The sequence below is a fragment of the Nycticebus coucang genome, chromosome 10, assembly GCF_027406575.1.
Source record: "Nycticebus coucang isolate mNycCou1 chromosome 10, mNycCou1.pri, whole genome shotgun sequence".
NCBI classification, from domain to species: Eukaryota; Metazoa; Chordata; class Mammalia; order Primates; family Lorisidae; genus Nycticebus; species Nycticebus coucang.
Window position 1 is genome coordinate 125,147,116 of NC_069789.1, and position 22,512 is coordinate 125,169,627.

General features: G+C 47.7%; 1 protein-coding gene across 8 annotated transcripts in view; it reads right to left on the reverse strand.

The window, feature by feature from the left end:
- The window catches only part of SIPA1L3 (signal induced proliferation associated 1 like 3), a 243,193-nt gene that overhangs the window by 79,795 nt on the left and 140,886 nt on the right, over nt 1–22,512 (reverse strand). For all 8 annotated transcript variants that reach the window (XM_053604660.1, XM_053604658.1, XM_053604653.1 and 5 more), the window contains 4 exons: nt 15,303–15,491; nt 14,328–14,502; nt 11,659–11,762; nt 8,524–8,681 (listed from right to left, as the gene is read on the reverse strand). In XM_053604660.1, coding sequence (XP_053460635.1) covers nt 8,524–8,681; nt 11,659–11,762; nt 14,328–14,502; nt 15,303–15,491 — 626 coding nt within the window. The remainder of the gene's footprint in view (nt 1–8,523; nt 8,682–11,658; nt 11,763–14,327; nt 14,503–15,302; nt 15,492–22,512) is intronic.

The window sequence follows — 22,512 nt, forward strand, 5'->3', positions numbered from 1 at the left end:
TTTTTACTTTCTATACAGTAGATGTTTGAACATCTGACATCAAAAGATAATTCCCCAAGTATTGTTTAATTTCAGTCATTCTTGGTTTACATACACATAGACTGTATGGTGTACGTGGTCAGATTACAATTCAGCAAAAATTCCTCCCTCCTCCCCACCTTCATCTGCAGGTATACCCGTACCGTGCTGACCTTAAGTCTGATCATGTGACTTGATTTGGCCAATGGCTTTCAAACAAAGGGTTGAAATGTATGTGCATGGGGGGCTGGGCTTGCCTCCTATGCTTCTGCCATGCCCAAGTGAGCAACAGGTCGCTTGCTGATCCCAGAAGGATAAGGGATACCTGGAGCCATATTTAGCTAGACTCCAATGGACCTGCAGATGTGTGACCAGAAAGATATGTTGATGTTTGTGAGCTGTTGAGTTCTAGGGTGCTTTGTTACACAGTATTATTGTAGGAAAATGTGACTGGTATGGAATATTTATATAATTTAGTGCTTTCAAATCTCTGTGTAACATAAACACACTGTGTACATCATCTTAACAGGGGTTATTTTGAAAATTCATTGTAAAATAGAACGGGACTTTTCCTGCTTTAGTTACGATGGAGATACCATTATGATAGAAATGAGATAGCAGCTCATTGAAAATGTAAAAAGGAAATGATTTAAAAACGTGTTCCCCGAAACTCTTGAACCCCATGACCCTCTATGTAAACTACAAAGCAGGGAAGCAGCCTATGGAAAAAGCTGGGTGGGGAGGCCCTCTCTGCCCACCCCCTCCTGCCTGTGAGATGCAGTGAGCAGACAGAAGAGCAGACCGCTAGCTATGACCACAGGGCATGGTACCTTCCTGCCTCCATATCCTCCCTGTTCTCTGACCTCGGATGGGTCAGAACCCAGTAGTCAGCAGGGATGGATGGCGGAGACGCACAATCTGGAGAAACAGGAGAGGTACCAGGCTTCTAGGCAGAAACAGCCCTAAGCTGGGATGGAAAGAAGATTTGCTTATGAGTCAAGTTTGGAGAGTTGATGAATATCTTAGCTGTGACTTTCTTTTTTTTTCTCTTTTTTGAGTGTGAGATTAATATATTTATAATTTTTTTTTTTTTAATTTACATCAAGGTTTTTTTTTTTTTGTAGAGACAGAGTTTCACTTTATTGCCCTCGGTAGAGTGCCGTGGCATCACACAGCTCACAGCAACCTCCAACTCCTGGGCTTAGGCGATTCTCCTGCCTCAGCCTCCCGAGTAGCTGGGACTACAGGTGCCCACCACAACGCCCGGCTATTTTTTTGTTGCAGTTTGGCCGGGGCCGGGTTTGAACCCGCCACCCTCGGTATATGGGGCCGGCACCCTGCTCACTGAGCCACAGGCGCCGCCCTATTTATAATTTTTTTTAAATATTAAATCATAGCTGTGTATATTAATGCGATCATTGGGCACCATACACTGGTTTTATAAACAGTTTGACACATTTCCATCACACTGGTTAACATAGCCTTCCTAGCATTTTCTTAGTTATTGTGTTAAGACAATTATATTCTACATTTACTAAGTTTCACATGAACCCTTGTAAGATGCACCGCAGGTGTAATCCCACCAATCACCCCCCCTTCGCCAATCCTCGCCACTCCCTCCCCTCCCTCTTCCCCATATTCTTAGGTTATAACTGGGTTATATCTCTCATACGAAAGCCATAAATTAGTTTCATAGTAGGGCTGAGTACATTGGATACTTTTTCTTCCATTCTTGAGATACTTTACTAAGAAGAATACATTCCAGCTCCATCCATGTAAATATGAAAGAGGTAAAGTCTCCATCTTCCTTTAAGGCTGCATAATATTCCATGGTATACATATACCACAATTTATTAATCCATTCGTGGATCGATGGGCACTTGGGCTTTTTCCATGACTTAGCAATTGTGAATTGGGCTGCAATAAACATTCTAGTACAAATATCTTTGTTATAATGTGATTTTTGGTCTTCTGGGTATATACCTAGTAGAGGAATTATAGGATTGAATGGCAGATCTATTTTTAGATCTCTAAGTGTTCTCCAAACATCTTTCCAAAAGGAATGTATTAATTTGCATTCCCACCAGCAGTGTAGAAGTGTTTCCTTTTCTCCACATCCACGCCAACATCTCTGGTCTTGGGATTTTGTGATATGGGCTAATCTTACTGGAGTTAGATGGTATCTCAAGGTAGTTTTGATTTGCATTTCTCTGATGATTAAAGATGATGAGCATTTTTTCCTGTCTGTAGGCCGTGTGCCTGTCTTCTTCAGAGAAGTTTCTCTTCAAGTCCCTTGCCCAGCCTGCGATGGGATCACTTGTTCTTTTCTTGCTTATATGTTTGAGTTCTCTGTGGATTCTAGTTATTAAACCTTTGTCGGAGACATAACCTGCAAATATCTTCTCCCATTCTGAGGGCTGTCTGCTTGCTTTACTTACTGTGTTCTTGGCTGTGCAGAAGCTTTTTAGTTTGATCATGTCCCAGTAGTGTATTTTTGAAGCTGCTTCAATTGCTTGGGGGGGGGGGGGTCCTCCTCATAAAATACTCAACCAGACCGATTTCTTCAAGGGTTTTCCCTGCACTCTCTTCTAGTATTTTTATAGTTTCATGTGACTTTCTAATGACCAAATTCAGATTCAGTGGCCTCTGGGCAGATGACTTCTAAAAGTGAGCAGAAAGGTCTTGGTGCCTGTTGGAGTATTAAGGGTCAAGTGATTATACTGCTTACATAACAAAAGTATGAGGTCATGTAAATGGGCGAGTAATTTCTACCATTTCTTTTCCTATTGTAGGATAATTTTTTTTTTTTTTTGAGACAGGGCCTTAAGCTGTCACACTGGGTAGAGTGCTATGGTGTCACAGCTCACAGCAACCTCTAACTCCTGGCTTAAGTGATTCTTTTGCCTCAGCCTCCTGAGAAGCTGGGACTACAGGCACCCACCACAACGCCCGACTATTTTTTGGTTGTAGTTGTCATTGTTGTTTGGCAGGCCCGGTCTGGATTCAAACCTCCAGCTCTGGTGTATATGGCTGGCGCCTTAGCTGCTTGAGCTACAGGTGCCAAGCCAGTGTAGGATAATTTTTTAAATAAAGAGTTTATCAATTAAAAAACATTCATGGCCAGGCACAGTGGCTTACCCCTATAATCCTAGCACTCTGGGAAGACAAGGTGGGAGGACTGCTTGTGGTCAGGAGTTTGAGACCTGAGCAAGATCAAGACCTGTCTCTCCTAAAACACAAAAATTAGCCTAGTGCAGTAGGGTGTGCCCATAGTCCCAGCTACTTAGGTGCTGAGGCACGAGACTCACTTGAGCCCAGGAGTTTGAGGTTGCTATGAGCTATGACACCTTGGCACTCTACCCCAGGTGACAAAATGAAACTATCTCAAAAAAAAAAAAAAATAAAAATAAAAAAGAGAAGGAAAGGCAATGGGGAGTGTTATGACAGAACAAGAAAAGGACCTCATCTGGACAGGGAGAATCTGGGAGGGCCTCTCTGAGGAAGTGACATGATGCTGGGATCTAAGGGCTGAATAGGAGCCAGAGGAAGAGCGGGGAGAAGGCGCTTCAGGTCGAGGGTGCAGTACATGCAACACCAGGGTAGGGAATGATGGCACAGGATGAACTGCGGCCCGTGTGCCCAGAGCCGGGAGTGGGTGGGGATGGGGAGCAGGAGGCTGTAAGGTGGCCAGAGGCCAGGCCGCACAGGGCCATGGTGGCATGTTAGCACTTTTTATCCTTACCATGAAGGCAAGTAGCCCTTTAATGATCTATTCCTATGGTAAAGCCATTTATTGTCCTCACCCTCGGATCCAGTCTCTGCCATTCTCTACTCTGCTCAGTGCTCAGGAAGGAAGATCTTAATGGCTGTCACCTGAGTTCCTGTGCCCTCTGGTTTCTGGTTGAGTTTGGCCAATAGGAGGCCATAGCAATAGATGAAAAAGCAGGAACAGAGCCTGGAGTATTTATTTCTATTCCCTCCCTCCCTGCTGGGCTGGGATAGTATCAGTGGCTGTGGTCATTGGTCCCTTATAGCCACTGCTCCTGTTAAGTGGCCCCTCTTTCAGGGCCACAGCTCTCACCAGCTTCCAGAATCTCCTCCTCCCATCTCCCTCTGACCTGTCAAGCCTGGAGGTGGAGTCCTGGGGTGCCTGCTATTCCCACATGGATTCCCGTGACCTGCCCATAGCCCTGTAGTAGTCTGCATTAACTTCCTTCAGTTAAATCCTCATGGGGAGGAGGGTCTGCTTCTTGCTGGGTCTCTCAAGGATGCAGATGCTGATGGTGACACTAGATTGGCAACATGCAAAGACCACTGTGGCTACTTCATGAAGAAGGAACTGAAGGAGAACGGAACGCATGCAGGCGACCAGTGCCGAGCTGCTGTGTGACCCCAATCAGGCCAGACCCCTCGCTCTCCATCTCCAGAGTCCACTGTCTAGTGACCCTTCACAGCCTAGGGGTGCCACATGGAAAGGGACCACCCTGCGTTTAGCGGATTCCCTTTAAGTCCTCATATGACTAAAGCAATGACTCAAACTTGAACAGACAGACCCAGAAGAAACAGATTTCTATCAAAGTACAGCGGGTGTGGGTTCAGTAGAAACAGGCATCTCCCGGAGCAGGCAAATTCTCTTCTGTGAGAAATCCTGTGGGCCTGGCTTTTCCCCAGACAGAGGGTGGAGATGGCCTCCCTGGTCCCTCACCTCAAATTAATAAGGCAAACTGTGGTTTGCAGATGTGAAGAGCTTTGCAACTTTTTCATTCAGCACTTGGCTGTTAAGTGGCAGATTTTGGCTTTTTCATCATCTCGATTGATAATTCTTCTCTTTTTTTTTTTTTTTTTTCAGTCTATCACCCTGGGTAGAGTGCTGTGGTATCATAGTTCATAGCAGCCTCAAACTCCTGGGCTGAAGCCATCCTCTTGCCTCAGCTTCTCAAGTAGCTGGGACTATAGGTGTCCGCCAAAGCGTCCAATTAATTTTTCTATTTTTAGTACAGAGTCTCGCTGGTTTCTCACGCTGGTCTCAAACTCCTGAGCTCAGGCAATCTACCCACTTCGGCCTCCTAGAGTGCTAGGATTACAGGCGTGAGCCACCATACCTGGTGTGGGTTCCTAATTTTAAGAATCATGAAATTGCAAACTGCTAAAGGTTTCTGGACAATCAGAATAACTGGTCCCTCACCCCTTTTATAGTGCATAGGCTGCAGAGATGACGCTGGTGCGCTGTTCAGAAATAGCACACTTGAAGCAAAGGATGATGACTTTTTACACAACTAGGAGATGGTGTGACCACCAGGTCAACTGATCACTGTAGCTCCATGAGTATTTCTAGAACACTCATTATTTATTCAATACTAATTTTCTTGGTGCCTGTAATGTTTGGGCCAAGACTCTGCCTACCTAGCAAAGATGTCTTTAGGACCAGCTATGTGCCATGCACTGTGCCATGAAGAATAATAGGGGGTAAATAAGACAGGGGGTCATCTTCAAGGGAGGTAAGAGCGCACTCATCAGGTTGTTTTTATGTGTGTGAGATGGGTCTCTGGACAGAAACATGTCTGGCAACCTCACACGGAAGGGGTAATGAACCACTAGAGGATGTCAGAGCCTACAAGTTCAATGTTTAAGGCCAATTAGAAATGCTCTGGACAGCACCTGTGGCTCAGTGGGTAGGGTGCTGGCCCCATATACCAAGGGTGGTGAGTTCAAACCCGGCCCCGGCCAAAATGCAACAAAAATATAGCTGGGCGTTGTGGCAGGCGCCTGTAGTCCCATCTACTTGGGAGGCTGAGGCAAGAGAATCGTCCAAGCCCAGGAGTTGGAGGTTGCTGTGAGCTGTGTGACGCCACCTCACTCCAGCAAGGGCGATAAAGTGAGACTTTGTCTCTTAAAAAAAAAAAAAGGCTCAGCACCTGTGCCTCAAGTGGCTAAGGCGCCAGCCACACACACCTGAGCTGGCGGGTTCGAATCCAGCCCGGGCCCGGCAAACAAACATGACGGCTGCAACCAAAAAATAGCCAGGCATTGTGGCGGGTGCCTGTGGTCCCAGATACTTGGGAGGCTGAGGCAGGAGACTCTCTTGAACCCAGGAGTTGGAGGTTGCTGTGAGCTGTGATGCCACAGCACTCTTCCTAGGGGGACAGCTTGAGGCTCTGTCTCAAAAAAAAAAAGAAAGAAAAAGAAATGCTCTGAGGGGGAGCTAGGCAGAGGGACAGGAGGTCAGCCAGCAATCCATGGCCGGGCTCCTTCCACAGAGCAGAGACAAGGTCAGGTCTGTTCTGAGAGTAGCTGCCTGTAGGGAAGAAGGGATGGGAAGAGGAGGGGTGGTGGAGGGGCAGCTTTGGTTGTATCTCTAACATTCTCTTTCTTTAAAAATACAGGAAAAGAGGGAGAACTGAAGTAAATAAGGCAAAATGTTAACATCTGTTAAGTTTGGTGGTGGGCACATGGGTGTCTGTTACATTATTTTCTGTGCTTGTTTAGAATGTTGAAAATATCACGTAATAGGCCAGGCATGGCGGCTCACGCCTGTCATTCTAGCAATCTCAGAGGCCAAGGGTGGTAGATTGCCTGAGCTCACAAGTTCAAGACCAGCCTGAGCCAGAGTGAGACCTCTTCTCTAAAGACAAAAAAAAAAAAAACAGCCAGGCGTTGTGGCAGGCGCCTGTAGTCCCAGCTTCTTGGGTGGCTAAGGCAAGAGAATTGCTTAAGCTCAAGAGTTTGAGGTTGCTGTGAGCTGTGACGGTAAAGCACTCTATGAGGGCAACAGTAAGACTCTGTCTAAAAAAAAAAAAAAAATCACGTAATAAAAAAATATTTTAAATTAAATTGTAAAAAAATAAGAGAGGGTTGTGCATCAGAGAGAAGAGATTTCTCTGGACACCACAGAGAGGCTGACCTGGAAGGCGGGAGGCTGCAGACCACTTTGATGAGGCAGGCAGGAGGGGGGTGCAGAATGGGGAGTAAGGAGAGAAGGGCCCACCAGCCAACTCAACATCCTACCTCTGCTGCACCACAAAGTGGCTGCCCGCTTTGAGTGTGTGCGCACACATGTGTGAGAACATCTCCCGTCTTCCCTCACCAGGACTACCTTTCTTAAACCCTGGCATCATCCAAGCTCCTTAGGCCCACACAGAGCCCAAGGCGTAGGCATTCTCAGCTGCCACTGTGTGTCCCAAGAACAAACGAGCTGTGGGGAGAGGGGCCTCAGGCCTGGGATGTGCCAGCAGGGAGGCCCTGCCACACAGAATGCTGGCTCCCAGCAGCCAGCGCTGCACACTGGATGCCCTGCCTTCTCCGGCAGCCAGCTGAGAAGAGCTGGTGATCCTGGCAATTCCACTAAGACTGCCAGTGTCCATATATACACTCTCTCTGACCTAGCACTTCCATCTAGGAATTTATTCCACAGCTATATACTTGGACATGGGTGTAATGAGAGTGTGTGTGTCATCATGAAAGTTTCGAGATATAAAAAAAAAAATCAAGAAATGTAAAATCTGCACTGATGGACATAAATGAAGCCCCGCTAGGAATACCAATAAGCTGAGCAAGCTGAAACTTGTAGGGGTGAATCAGAAAAGATGCTGCTAAGAGAGGCTCATGCCTGCATCCTAGCACTCTGGGAGGTTGAGGCAGCAGGACTGCTCGACTCAGGAGTTTGAGACCAGCCTGAGCAAGTAGAGCACCATCTCTACTAAAAATGGAAAAAGTAGCCAGGCATTGTGGCAGGCAGCTGTAGTCCCAGCCACTTGGGAGGCTGAGGCAAGAGGATTGCTTGAGCCAAAGAGTCTAAGGTTGCTGTGAACTATGATTCCACGGCACTCTACCAAGGGTAACAAGAGTGAGACTTTGTCTCAAAAATGAATAAATAAGTAAATACTCTCAGCTCTACCTCCCAAGCAGGGCCCACTTCCACACACTATCCCTGCCTGTCCTGCCTCCATCTTCTGCTTTTCCTTTGGGCCGTCACTCCTGTGCCTCTCAGTCCCTGCAGCTGGGCTGGTCATTTTGGCCCTTGGACAGGTACATGATGCCAACCAAGTCAGTGACAACTCTTGGGAAAGAAAATATTTCTTTTTTGAAGAATTTGTAGCTGGTGGGATGTTAAGCTCACAGCTGCCAGAAAGCAACGTACAGGAGCACGGAGCTGTGCCCAAGCTTGTCATTTCTGAGCGCCAATACACACAATTGCCTTTTTGTCTCAAGCCAGATTAAGATGGCTTTTCTGTCATTTACAACAAAAGATCCAAGCATATACAAATCCCTGAGGGTTGTCTTATCAAAACTTGGGAGCCATGCTGCTTTCTAGGTTAAGAATCACTCTCCTGGATGGTGTGGGAACATGTGGATGGAGCTCCCCTGCAGAAGAAGTAATGAGCAGCACAGGAGGCTGCCCACTTGCCCAGGCTGTCTGCTCACTTTGCATGCTGCCTGGGGCGGCCACCAGTTTTTGTGGTGTCAGCCAGCATGTGCGTGGGGTGGGCAGCATGCAGCAGTGCCTACCTGTAGCAGACATTATCGGTGCAGGGGTTGTGCGCACGGACGATGATGAAGACATGCTGAAAGTGGGAGCGGATATTCTTGGGGGTGAAAGGCAGTGCCCCAGGCTCCTGGAAGATGATCGTCACAATGTCGTTTCCAATGTGCCTCTTCCTTAGGAGCTGTGAAATGGGCAGCATGGGAAAAAGTGTCACAGGTCAGCATGAGGGGTCCTGCCTGGACCATCCCAACAGCTCCTCACTGTCTCCATGTTCCCACCCCGCCCTCATACTCTGTCCCTGACACACAGCCAGGCTCAGGTCAGGTGCCTCCTCTGCTCAGAAACCCCTGGAGATCCCCCTCATTCAGGGTGTAGGACAAAGTCCCCACCATGGCTCGGAGGCCCCATCACCTCTCTGACACTTCCACACCCCTGTGCTCACTCTGCTCCAGCCAAGGTGGCCTCCCGCTGCCAGGGACATTCTTCCCTCGATCCCTACGTGGCTTCCCTCCTCACCTCCTCAGGTGTTTTATTTATTTATTTATTGTTGGGGATTCAATGAAGGTACAATAAGCCAGGTTACACTGATGAGATGTCTTTTTTGTTGAGACCAAGTCTCACTCTGTCACCCATGGTAGAGTGCCATGGCATCATTTTTCACAGCAACCTCACACTTTTGTGCTTGAGCAATCCTCTTGGCTCAGTCTCTCAAGTACCTGGGACTACAGGTACCCACCCTATGTTTGGCTAGTTTTTCTATTTTTAGTAGACACGGGGTCTCATTCTTGCTCAGGCTGGTCTCAAACTGCTGATACCTCCCACAGTGCTAGAATTAGAGACATGAGCCGCTGCTCCCAGTCTGCTGAGATTTCTTATCAAGACATGGAGGCCTCTGCTGACTATCTTATCTAAGATGCACCACGCCCCCAACACTCTTATATCCCTCCTTTTCTGCCCCTATCGCTGAGCACGTATTGACACCGAGCACACAGACGCTTGTCCCTCTTCCTTTGGTTTCTCGTCTCTCTTTCAATGAAGCGTCAGCTCCATGAGTACAGGGATATTGTCTGTTTTGTTCACTGCCCACTGCTATATCCTCAGCACCTAGAACAGTGCCCAGCATACAGGAGGTGCTCAATAAATCACATCTGTTAAAGGGGAGCACAGGATAGTGGCCTCTGACTTCCTCAAAGCTACACTCATAGACAGTGGTTGAGTCAGATCAGAGACAGCAGCAGGGTCAGTTCTAGGCTGCCCCTCCTTCCCTGGACAACTAAGCTGAGAAGGTCAGGGTGGCTGTGCCTCCAGAGTGGCCTGTGGGACCCCTGACCCCTCACCCTTGTCAGTCTCTGAAGAAGACTCTGCTACCTTCATGGGTGATGTCGTATTCAAAGTGTTTTGCTTATACTTGCGTAACTGATAAGGAATGCATGATGGAACATGAGATCTACAGAAGGGGGCCCCATGTAGCCCTAAGTGAGGTGGCTCTCACTCACTCACTCTAGAACTCCTAGTTCTTCTTTTTATTTATTTGTTAACTGCTTATTTATCAAGAGAGAGATTATTTCTTAGCCTACACATTCATAGTTCATAGTTCAGGAACATTGGTCAGTGACAAACTTCTATGTAATTCAACCCAGAGAAATTCTTTATATTCCCAAATCACTTTACACATTGAGAGATACCAGCATTCCACATCTCTTTAAAATCTTTCATGGAATCACAAATTCTGTAGAAGTCTGTGTTTGCTGTCTTTGTTGGTTCAGCCACAGTGAGCTCATGGAGAGTGACGACTCCCAGGGATATAACAAACGCAAGACAGCATGGGAGACACCAGTGCTATCATTCTGCCTGTTTTACAGAGGAGGGACTCAGGGCTCAGGAGGTGAAATCACTCACCTGGGACTACACAGGTAGTAAACGTCAAGGAAGGAACTCAGATCCAGGTCTAAGTTTGAGACCAGTACTCTTAATAGTATGTTATTTGGTGAACCTTATGAAATCACTGATATTTGACCTTTTGGGGCCTATAAAATCTACAATGTCACCTCTACTGACAGGAGAAAAATATATATTTCCTAAAGTGTCAACATTCTGTGGGGCTTCTGTTCCTTAGAAACTAGAAGGAATTGCTCCCTGGGGGTTGCAAAGTGTGTCCAAGATCAAGGAACTGGATCACACCAGCAGCCATGTGGCAGTGGGTGTGTGCTGCTGGTGCACACCCAGTGCCTCTCCTCCTTCTGAGAGCTATGCCCACTGCCTTTGGGAAAGCACCTCCCCAATTTCCCTCCATGTATCAAGTTGAGTGGGCCCCACTCACCTCCCTGGGGGTGGGCACGTGCTTCAGGCTTGGTTGGTCAGCTCATCCCATCCCTACCACCCAAGGACTGGCATGTGAATGGTCCAATAAGATTTAGCCCTGAAGTACTTCTGGAGCAACTGGAAGGAAAAGCTATCCTTCCCCTGGAGTGGCTAAGCTGGCAGGATATGAGCCTAGGGCTCCTAGGGAGGAAGATCTGTGAATAATGCCACGACAAAGAAAAGCAAGAGGTATGAAATGGAAAGGATTGATAATATTTTCTTTTTTGAGACAGAGTCTCACTTTGTTGGCCTCTGTAGAGTACTGTAGTGTCACAGCTCACAGCAACCTCAAACTCTTGGGTTCAAGAGATTCTCTTGCCTCAGCCTCCTGAGAAGCTGGGACTACAGACACCCGCCACAGGGCCCAGCTATTTTTAGAGATGAGGTCTCGAACCCGTGAGCTCAGGCAATCTGTCTGCCTCGGCCTCCCAGAGTGCTGGGATTACAGGCATGAGCCACCTCACCTGGCCAGGATTGCTAATATTGTTTGAGCCCCGGACCCAACCACACCTAAAGCCAGCATCTTCCTGGAACCCAGTAAGTCCCAGTTTCTGCTTATGTAGCTTGGTTTGGGTTTCTATCACTTGCGGTCAAAAGGCTGTTGACTGATTCACTCTTCTTTTTCATAAGATCAGTGATGACTCAAGAGACCTTGAGGAGAGTGGGGTAGGTAGAGGCCAGCAGGATGGCCAAGGAAGAACGATGCCAGATGGACATCAAACCACACCCAGCCTTAGTCTTGAACACCCAGGCAAAGTGGCCTTGATGGGACGGGAGGATGCCTGAGAATCACTGACCTGCTGTCTGTTGTTGGGGGTGTAAGGGAGCAGGGTGGAGACGTGGAACATGATCTCGTAGTCCTGGTAGGTGGTGTACAGGGAGTGGGTTCCTGTGGAGTCCGCTGCGAGAGAAACACCAGTTAGCACCCTGCTTCCCAAACCTCTGGGTTTTTGCCATATCCCACATGCCATCTGTGCTGGTTTTCAACTTGATACTTTTACTTAAAATCCAACCTTTAAAATTAAGTAAATCTAGATAAAGAGGAAACCTCATATTATACACCCACCAGATTGGTAAAATTAAAAAGTCTGACAGTACCAAGGGTTGGTGAGTGAGGATACGGAGCAACAGGAATCATTCTACATGGCTGGTTGAGTGTGGACATTGGTACAACCACTTTGAAAACCTTTCTAGCACAAGAGGGACTTTGCCTAACAAATGCAATCAGTGTAATCTGGTTTATTGTACCCTCAATGAATCCCCAACAATAAAAAAAAAAGAAAAGAAAACCTTTCCAGCAATATCACATAAATCTGAAGTTAGGCTTAATCAATAGCCTAGCACCCCCTCTCCTAGGACCACAGCCTTGAGAAATCATGCTAGCACTTCCACTTGCCAACTTCCTATGTGCTGGGCGTCTTCTGTGGCCTGGCCACCTCGTCAGCACACTTGGCTCAACATTCACACTCACAGAGCTCCGGGCAGTGCCTGACACTGGCTGAGGGGGCTCGGCAGGTTTTGGTCACTGTCATCACACTGAACCTTCACAACACTCCTGAGGTGAACACAATTATTATCCTCACTCTACAGATGAGGAAACTGAGGTGGGGGAGGCAAAGCTTCCTGTCCAAGGTCATAAAACTAGCAAATGGTACAATTAGATGTCCTTCTTTGGTGGGGGAGGTGATGGAGATGATGATGACGACGACGACACCCACAGGCACTTGCTTCATGCCTGCCTTATCTTTCTAAGGTTAGTTGCCAGATCTGGGCCTCCATTCTCTAGATAAGCAGGCTGGGTCTTGGCGAAGCGTGGTGAAAAGCAAGTGGCTGACCATCTTGGGGCTTTCTGACTTCTAACCTGAGCAACTAACCGAGGACAGCGCACCCCATGGACGATGGCAGTCCATTCGCCATGAACACCACTCATCCATCCCCCTGAACTACTTATCATGAAACATTTCAATCCTAGATAGCACACGTATGTGCGTATACACACACGTGACACGTACAGAGAAGGCCAAGATGAGTATGTCTCATCTGCTGCCACCTTCAGAGAGAGACCACTGCCAACACTGTCAAGGGAGCATCATTTTCCAGCCACATCCACCCAGTCCACGGAGCAGCAACTACTATCCTTAACACCGTGTCTCTAATTCCCTTGCTTTTTTTTTTGGCCGGCCTGGGGCTGGGTTTGAACCCACCACCTCTGGTATATGGGGCCAGCACCCTACTCCTTTGAGCCACAGGCACCGCCCCGCCTTTCTTTCTTTTTTGTTTTCTTTTTTAAAACAAGAGTCTTGATCTGTTGCCCAGCTAGTGTGCACTGGTGTCATTGTAGTTCACAGCAACCTCAAACTTCTGGGATCAAGTGAGCCACCATGTCTAGCTCATTTCCTCATTTTTCTTAGACTTTCACTATAAAGGAACAAATCCCCAATCTATTGTTGAGTGTGCTATTAAAATAGTAGTTATGTATGGCTGGATGCTGGGGCTCACGCCTGTCATCCTAGCACTCTAGGAGGCTGAGGTGGGTGGATCACTTGAGCTCGAGACCAACCTGAACAAGAGTGAGACCCTGTCTCTACTAAAAATAGAAAAACTAGCCAGACATTGTGGCGGGGGCCTATAGTCTCAGCTACCTGAGAGGCTGAGGCGAGAGGATTGCTTGAGCCCAGGAGTTTCAGGTTGCTGTGAGCTATGAAGCCATGGCACCCTACCCAGGGAATCGGAGTGAGACTCAGTCTAAAATAAAAAGTAAGTAAATAAATAAATAATGTAAAATAAAATAATAATTAGTAAAAGGCATCACTTGGTACCCACTCTTCTGAGACTGGCAGCCTCTGTGCAGCATGAATCACATGGCCTCACCTGGCTGAGGCCTGCAGGAGCAATTGGTCTCTACTTTGTGAACACATCACAACTCTCTGCTGGCACACTGGGCACACTTGGGTGCCTGCAGTTGGGAGTGTTTGGCACATCTCCCGATGCTCATGTGCACGAGCTCTCAGAGTGTGTGTCTAGGAGCTCGGCCAGTGAGTCACAGAGTAGGGGCATCTACAAGCTTAATCATGCCGTGTTTTCCAAAGTGGTTGTACCAGTGGAGTCCGAACTGCTCCACCACCTTGCTTTGGTGTTACCAGGCATTTTAACTTTTGTTTACAGGGTGGGTGTGCAGTAGTGGCTCACTGTGACCCTAACTGGACCCCCACTTACTCTTTTTTTTTTTTTTTTGTGAGACAGAATCTATATTGCCCTTGGTAGAGTGCCGTGGCATCACAGCTCACAGCAACCTCCAACTCGGGCTTACACGATTCTCTTGCCTCAGCCTCCAAGTAGCTGGGACTACAGGCATCCACAACGCCTGGCTATTTTTTTGTTGCAGTTGTCATTATTGTTTAGCTGACCCAGGCTAGGTTCGAACCCACCAGGCTTGGTGTATGTGGCCGGCACCCTACCCACTTACTCTTGACATCCAGCTGAGCGGCATACTTGGTGAACCCCTTCAGGCAGACTTTCTCCCCGAGGAGGGAGAGGAACTCCTCAAAGGCTGGGCCCGCCTCCTCATTGTTGTACATCTCCTCCTCTGAGCTCTGGCCAGCCTTGCAGTAGAGGACGCCCACCTTGTGTTTTCGGCAGAGCTGCAGAGGCAAGAGTGGCTTTATGGAGACAGGCCAGGTAGGGATATCAGGGAAATAAATGTCTTATTTTTAGGGCATGCAGCCCTGGGCGCTGCTGGGATCGTGCAGGAATTCAGAGCTACAGCCAGAAAGAAAGGAAAAGGGCACTGGGGCCATGTCTCAGTTGTTTCCCCCCCTACACACACAAATTCCGGAAAGGCACAACAAGGTGCCATGCCGCCTATTCTCCTACGACAGGCAGAGGGTGGCTGGTGATGCCACTCTTGAGTAAAAGAGACTGTTACCTTGGCTGGCTTCCCACAGTAGGTGGACTGGGACAGGCTGAGATTCTGCAAAAGCAAAAGCTGGAGGGCTCAGGCTTATAGTCAACATTTATTCTAGGGATGAGGCATGGGCCCCCAATAACTATGCTTGTTTTAGGCATCCTGATTCCCTTGGTGACCTAAGCATAGGCCAGTCAGTGGCTGTCCCAGGACTAAAAGTCAGCTAGCTGGGTCTGTAGGTGGCTATGATTCCAATAGCAACTGGGAACACTGTGAGAGAAGCCAGGGGAGCATAGGGACCCAGCAAGCAGAGGGGGAGGGAAGAGTCTCTCTCAACCTAGTGGCTATCTCATCCCCAGACTATTTCCCTCCTAAGAACACTTATATTCCTGTTCTTGGCATCTTCAGGATTTGATAATAGGTCCCCCTCATTTGGCTAAAACCAGCTTAAGTGGGTTTCTGCTCCTTGCAAAATGGCACCAGGAGGAGAGCAGCAGCTCCTGCTGCAATGGCCTCCCACCTTAATCCCGTGCTCACCCCTTGCTCATCGAGCTTCAGCAGCTGCTCTGTCACCTTGGGAGTGTTGAGGGCCAGCCGCAGGCAGTGGATGTTGAGCTCAGGAATGACATACTCCAGGGCATCCTTCAGGGGGAGGCCGCGCCCCGTCCCATGCTTGGTGGCTGTGGGTGTGGCATCTTCCAGGATGGAGCCCCGTAGGGTGATGAGCTACTCAAGGAAGAGAAGGGGAGGTTAGGAGGTTCCCAGGACCTACACAGAGAATGCAGCACACAAGAGTGGGGGTGGGGGTGGGGTCCTGTTTGCAAATAGACATGCACAATGGTTAGAAGCTGGGGTCAGGGAGCCCTGGGTCTGAGCCAGGACACAGTTTGCTGCTCCTGGTTCTGTGATCTTGACTGACCTCTTACCTCTGACCCTCAACTCCATCTTTCATGAAATGCGTAGGTAACAGTATCGTAATTCTGAAGGGGTGCTGGGTAAGCTAAATGAGACAATGGATGCAAAATACCTTCACTTGCTCACCATGGATTGGCTGAGTGAAGTGAATAAAACAAAGACTCCTGTCCTTGCAGAGCTGACATTTGAGGTGGGGAGGTGGGTTAGGTCAGGTAGTAGGAAGTATACTGAATAAAGCAGGCCACCAGGAGTTGGGCTCTCATTGCCATTATCACAATAACATCATATGAGAAGCACATTACCTGCCTGCCATAGATACTGCTTACGACCTTGGGTCTTAAATTATAGCACTCATTTTTTTCTTTTCTTCTCTTTTTTTTTTCTTTTTGAGACAGAGTCTCACTCTGTCACGCTGGGTAGAGTCCCATGGTGTCAGCCTAGCTCACAGCAACCTCAAACTCTTGGGCTTGAGTGATCCTCCTGCCTCAGCCTCCCACCACAAAGCTTGGCTAGTATTAATATTTTAACTATAGGGCGGCGCCTGTGGCTCAAGGAGTAGGGCGCTGGCCCCATATGCCGGAGGTGGCGGGTTCAAACCCAGCCTCGGCCAAAAACTAAAAAAAAAAAAAAATTTTTAACTATAGAGGAGGTCTTGTTCTCTTGCTCAGGCTGGTCTTGAACTCCTGAATTCAAGCAATCCACCTGCCTTGGCTTTCCAGAGTGCTAGGATTACAGGCATGAACCACCACACCCAGCCTGTGGCACTGGTTTTCAACTAGTTTCAAGAAAAAAACACCAGCTGGGCACAGTGGCTCATGCCTGTAATCCTTTAGGAGGCTGGGTGAATTGCTTGAGCTCACAAGTTCAAGAACAATCTGAGCAAGAGCCAGACCCCAACTCTACTAAAAATAGAAAAATTCGTCAGGTGTTGTCATGGGTGCCCTAGTCCCAGCTACTCAGGAGGCTGAGGCAAAAGGATGGCTTCAGCCCAAGAGTTTGAGGTTGCTGTGAGCTATGATGACACCATGGCACTCTACCCAGAGGGCAGAGTTAGATGCTATCTCAAGAAAAAAAAGAAAAACAAAAGAAAAAGAAATGCCACCAATGATTCTGATTTGATTGGTCTGAGGTGGGACATGTATGTATATGTGTATGCACACACATAATTTTAATTCCTCTCAGTTGACTCTGAAGTGCAATCAGGACTGGAAACCTTTGGCAATGCTCATCATGGCCATCTTATTTCCATTACCCAGATAACTGCTTTTCAAGTTTTTCCTATAGCGGGCTACCTGATCAATTCCAGGCAATGGAATGTGAGGGGAATTCTGCTTGGTAATATTTCTGAGGCAGATTTTCCCCTCCAACAAGAGGAAAGCTCCCTTTCACCGGTCCATTTCCGTGTGGTAGGGATATTGTATGAGGATGAGATGTTTGGAACTATAGCAGTTATATTTTGATCATGAGCAAAGAGACAACAAAAAAGTTACAGAGAAGTTGATCCCTGCAGACATCTACAGGGATTTCCTTTAAAAAAAAAAAAAAGAAGAAAAAAAAGATGGGGTCTTGCTATGTTGTCCAGACCAGACTCAAGTGACCTTGTTGCTTCAGCCTCCTGAGTAGCTAGGACTACAGGTATACATCACTGTGCCCAGCTTACCTCCAGATCTCCAGTTAGATAATTTAAATAAATCCTTATTTGTTTTACCTATGGTCTGTCAGGTTTTCTATTACTTTGCAGCCAAAGAAATTTCTAACTGATATACCTCAATTACAAATCCCATATATAAAGGTATAGTTCACTGCATTGGGTTCCAGATCCTATAGTGATTGTCTAGTTATATGAACAGGTTTGTTAAGGGGAGGTTTTACCTATTTTACAGAAGAGGAAGCTGAAGCTCTAAGAGGTCAGGTGCCAGAGCTAACAAATGGCTGAACCAGGATCCCAACCCAGGCCTGACTTCTCCAAAGCTTACTGGTTTTTCTTTCTGGATGTGAGTATAATCCACATATAAAGTACATAACACATATATGTATGGCCAAAGAAATGATAACAAAGTGAATACCTACGTAATCACCACTCAAATCAAGAACACAACACTTCCAGGCCCCTGAAGTCCTTTCATAATCGTCCTCTTCTCTCCAAAGGTGGCCGCATCCTGACTCTCAACACCATCATTTCTGCCTACGTTTGAGCTTCATGCAGCTTAGATTCATTTTGTTACTTGGCTTCTCTCTCTCTCTTTTTTGAGACATAGTCTCACTATGTCACCCTCTGTAGAATGCTAAGACGTCACAGCTTACAGCAACCTCCAACTCTTGGGCTTAAGGGATTCTTTTGCCTCAGCCTCCCAAGTAGCTGGAACTATAGGCGCCTGGGACTATAGACAATTCCCAGCTATTTTTTTTGTTGTAGTTGTCATTGTTTTAGCTGGCCTGGGCCGGGTTTGAACCCACCTGTCCTGGTGTATGTGGCCCGTGCCCTAACCACTGAACTACAGGCACCGAGCCTTGGCTTCTTTCCCTTAATGCTACCTATGTGAGATCCACCCCTGTTGCGAGGGGCTGACATTTCTCTACCATGACAATTTAACCTTTTCACTGCTGATAAGCAGAACTGCTGCCAGTATTTGCCAACTGTGAAAAGCGCTGTCTGGAACATTCATAGAAGCACCCGTGGGTTCACGTGAACACATTTCCTTTTGGATTTCTATCTAGAAGAAAAATTGCTAAATCACTGGCCATGCTCATCTTCAATTTTACTGAATTGCCAAACAGTTTTCCAAGTGGTTGTACCAATTTACACCCCATCACCCCACCCTGTCGTCCTCACTGACGTTAGCTCATGCTTCTAGCCTCAGTGTGCTGCTGACCAGCAGGTCATGCTGCACACTGGACCAGCATTACACCAAGGATGCATGGCAGGGGCTGTGGAACACGACAAGAAAAATCCCCTCCCTGCGGGGCTTGTTACCAGTTTCCCAAACACACCCGGGGCTATGGTTTAGTAAAGAGGATCAGTATTAACTGCAAAACACACTCACCTAAGTCAACAAACACAGGAGGCAGCAAAAATAACGTATTAGGACCTCACCTCTAAACGTCAGCCCACCATTGCCAAAGTGTAGGTGGGCAAGAGGCATGTGTGGAAGGAACAGAATGAGCACATGCTTAGGAGTTCCCAGCTCTGGTCCTGGTAATTAACATATCTCTCTTATCATAAGCATGGTAATCTTGAAACATATCATGAAAAGCAGCAATGTCAGGGGCTTTGCCCTGCACTGGGTGGCCCTGGGCTTGTGGGTTTCAGTTAACAGGATCAGCATCTTTGTAGCATAATGACACTGTCCCACAGCGCCCTCTGCTGGGGATGGATAGCATAAACCAGAAACATTTTTTCACACTGGAGACAGGTGGCCTGTGGCTACATTTTGGCTTTGACCCCGTTGACCAATGCCTACACCTGGAAAAGCTCAAAGCTCTTCCTTCTGCACTGGAGAAAGTAGGGAATGGGCAGGCCACAAGTTGCCACCTCTCTCTCCAGCTGATCATATCCAACATCATTTCCCACCTGGACAGCAGCCTGCCCCTATCCCCCTGCCCGTCCCAAGCCCAACCGGTTCTTTCTGTAGCAGCTTGAGTCATGTCACAACTCTCCTTGCTCAGAGCCCAATGACATCTGGCAACACCTTATTGAGGTAACAGAGAAAGTGAGCTGTGAAAGGGACAGGGTGCTGTGTAAGCAGGGAGGTTCCAACGTGGGCAGGCGATTCTCCACTCAGTCCTGACTCTGGGCTAGGCAGTGAGCATACTCCCCAAGGAATTTTTCTGGGAGGTTACTTGGGAGTGAGTCTGCCTAGGTTCAAGTGGTTGTACCTGAGTTACCCCAGGTCACTCTAGCTATGTGACCTGGGGTAAGTTGCTTAATTTCTCTGTGCCTATTTCCTCATCAATGAGGAAGAAATGGGGAGATGGGGATAAGAATACCTAACTCGAGGTATTGAAAGGATTCAATAAAATGTATGCTGCTTACCACTGTAGCTTGTCTACAGAGAAAACAACACAGGTAAGCCATCATTACATGCTGCAGATACATGTCAAAAGTACAGGTATAAAGCCACATACATAGTTAAGAATGTTTAGTTTGTTTTCTTCTTCTTCTTTTTTTTTTTAAGACAGAGTCTCACTCTGTTGCTCTGGGTAGAATGCTGTGGCATCATAGCTCACAGCAACCTCAAACTCTTGGGGTCAAGCTTTCCTCTTGCCTCAGCCTCCTAAGTGGCTGGGACTACAGAAGTCCTCAAAACACCTGGCTAGTTTTCCTATTTTAGTAGAGATGGGGATCTTGCTCTTGCTCAGGTTGGTCTCGAACTCCTGAGCTCAGGCAATCCACCCTTCTCAGCCTCCCAGAATGCTAGGATTACAGGCAGGAACCAAGTAATGTATAATTTTTTAAATCAGGCCTGGCCAAGAATGTTTAATTTTTTAAACTTAAATAGAAGCTATAGTTTGCTTTTTTACTCACTTAACAGTATGTTTTGGAGAGGGTTTATATAAACACACACACAATCAGACGTGTTTATATAAATACACACACAGTCAGACGTATCTACTGAACAAAAATGGGAGTCTCACTAGATACATGATTAAACTTGCTTTTTACACTTAATGAGACTTTCTTTTTTCTGCTTCATTTACTTACATATCATTCAAGTTCTTAGCAATGAGCATTTGGTACTTTTTATTTATTTATTTATTTTTGAGACAGAGCCTCAAGCTGTCGCCCTGGGTAGAGTGCTATGGCATCACAGCTCACAGCAACCTCCAGCTCCTGGGCTCAAGTGATTCTCTTGCCTCAGCCTCCCAAGTAGCTGGAACTACAGGTGCCCGACACAACGCCCAGCTATTTTTTTTGGTTGCAGCCATCATTGTTGTTTGGTGGGCCGGGCTGGATTCAAACCCACCAGCTCAGGTGTATGTGGCTGGCGCCTTAGCTGCTTGAGCCACAAGCGCTGAGCCCATTTGGTACTTTTTAAATAAAGAAGAAAAAAACTGATAAAGCAAAAATCTGGTCTTACCCTATCAAAACTCACATTGGCCAGGCTAAAGGGAATCAGTTAGGCCTGGTGGGCCAGACAGTCCTTGGCTGGTTGGACCTCTACCCGTACCTCCATGTCCTTGGTGAGACAGTGCCAGAAAGGGGGCCCATGACAGGGTATTCCTGGCCTGGGGCTCATCCTGTCCAGGCTCTCTGGGCTGGGGGCTGGGAGCTGGTATTTTGGTGACAGGTGCCAAAGCCCAGCTCCGAGTCTGTTCCTGCCTCGGTGGGAAGCCTGGTGCTGCCAACACTCATATCCCATCTGCCAGGTGATCCAGGCTCACTGGAGACTGTCTGTTTGGCGACCGGGATGGCCATCTGGGGCAGGCCGATGGGCTTGGAAGGCAGCCTGGGCTCCTTGCTCTGGCCTCCATGTTTGGTTGATGGGAGCCCAAGGCACGTGCATGTGGACAGGAGAAGGTCAGACCCTGTCCCAAGTCAAGTCCTGCTCCCTAACATAGTCCTCTGACCTCTTGGGAAAGACTGACAGCCAAAACATCAGCGTCGATCACAACAGTACCTGGCATCATAGCACTTACTTCCCTGCTGCCTGTTCGCACGCCTCACGTATGTCAGTCTAAGAGAACCTTCCCTCGGTCTAGGAGACGGTCTAACAGCACAATAGAGCAGCTCTGCAAGGGACTGAGCCCAGGGCTGAATCTGTGTGTGACCTGCATGTGTGTGAGGTCAGAGAAAGGCCTGCTTATGAATGTGAAGGAGCAGACCCGGGCTTCCTTCCAAGCCAGATGGGTCACAATCCACAAAGCTGACTTGGTATAACAAGGGGACAGTAGACTAAGACCCCTCCTGACAGCTAACTTAACTGGGCTCTCCCCAAATGTCAGGCCTTCCACTGCCTGTAAGCTCACCGGGCCCACATTACAGTCCTATAAAACTGAGATTTCCAAGGGGGAAACTGAGGCTCTGAGAGAGGAAGCCAAGTGTCCAAGGTGCCTGCTGAGTGGTCAGACTGGGATTCACACAAGGCCTCCAACACACAGGTGTGGTCCTACCACCAGACTTTGGTACTGGTTGTTCTCTCTGCCTGGAATACTCTTCTTCCAGCTGTGCACATGCCTCCCTTCTCCCCCTTCCTTTAGGTCTTTACTCAAATGTCATCTTCTCAGGGATGCCTCTTTTGACCAGCCTGTCTAAAACTCTAACTACTCACTGGTGGTGACACTCACCCCTCTCCTCTGCTTTCCTTTCCACACCAACATCCTGCTCTGCGCTGTACAATGTGCTGAGGTGTCCTGTGCAGAACACAGGCCCATGAGCATCTGCTGCCTTAGTCCCTACAGAACCCTTAGTGCCAGGGTGTGGTGCTGAGAACATAGCTGTGGAATGAATGAATCCCAGACCTGTGGCCATGAGACTCAGAGTCCCTGTGCCCTGCCTGGGGTGGACTAGAGTCCCCAAAGGCTACCCGAAAGGGGTGGGAAGTATATGGGAGCAAGCACAAGCTGGGAATGGCATTAAGCCAGTTTCAAACTTACTGAACAGAAATTGTAGCAAACACACACACACTTTTTTTTTACCCAGTACTTTTGCACTGAAGTCTTATGACTCTCAATACATGTGACACTGACTGATATTTTAAAAATTCATTCTACAGAGTCTATTTTCAATACAAACAAAAAGAAAAATGCCAGCACTGTGTTGGGTGAGTTCACAGCTCTGGAACGGGTCCAACGTGCAGTCTAAGCTGCGTTCATCAAACCCCAGAGGCAGCAG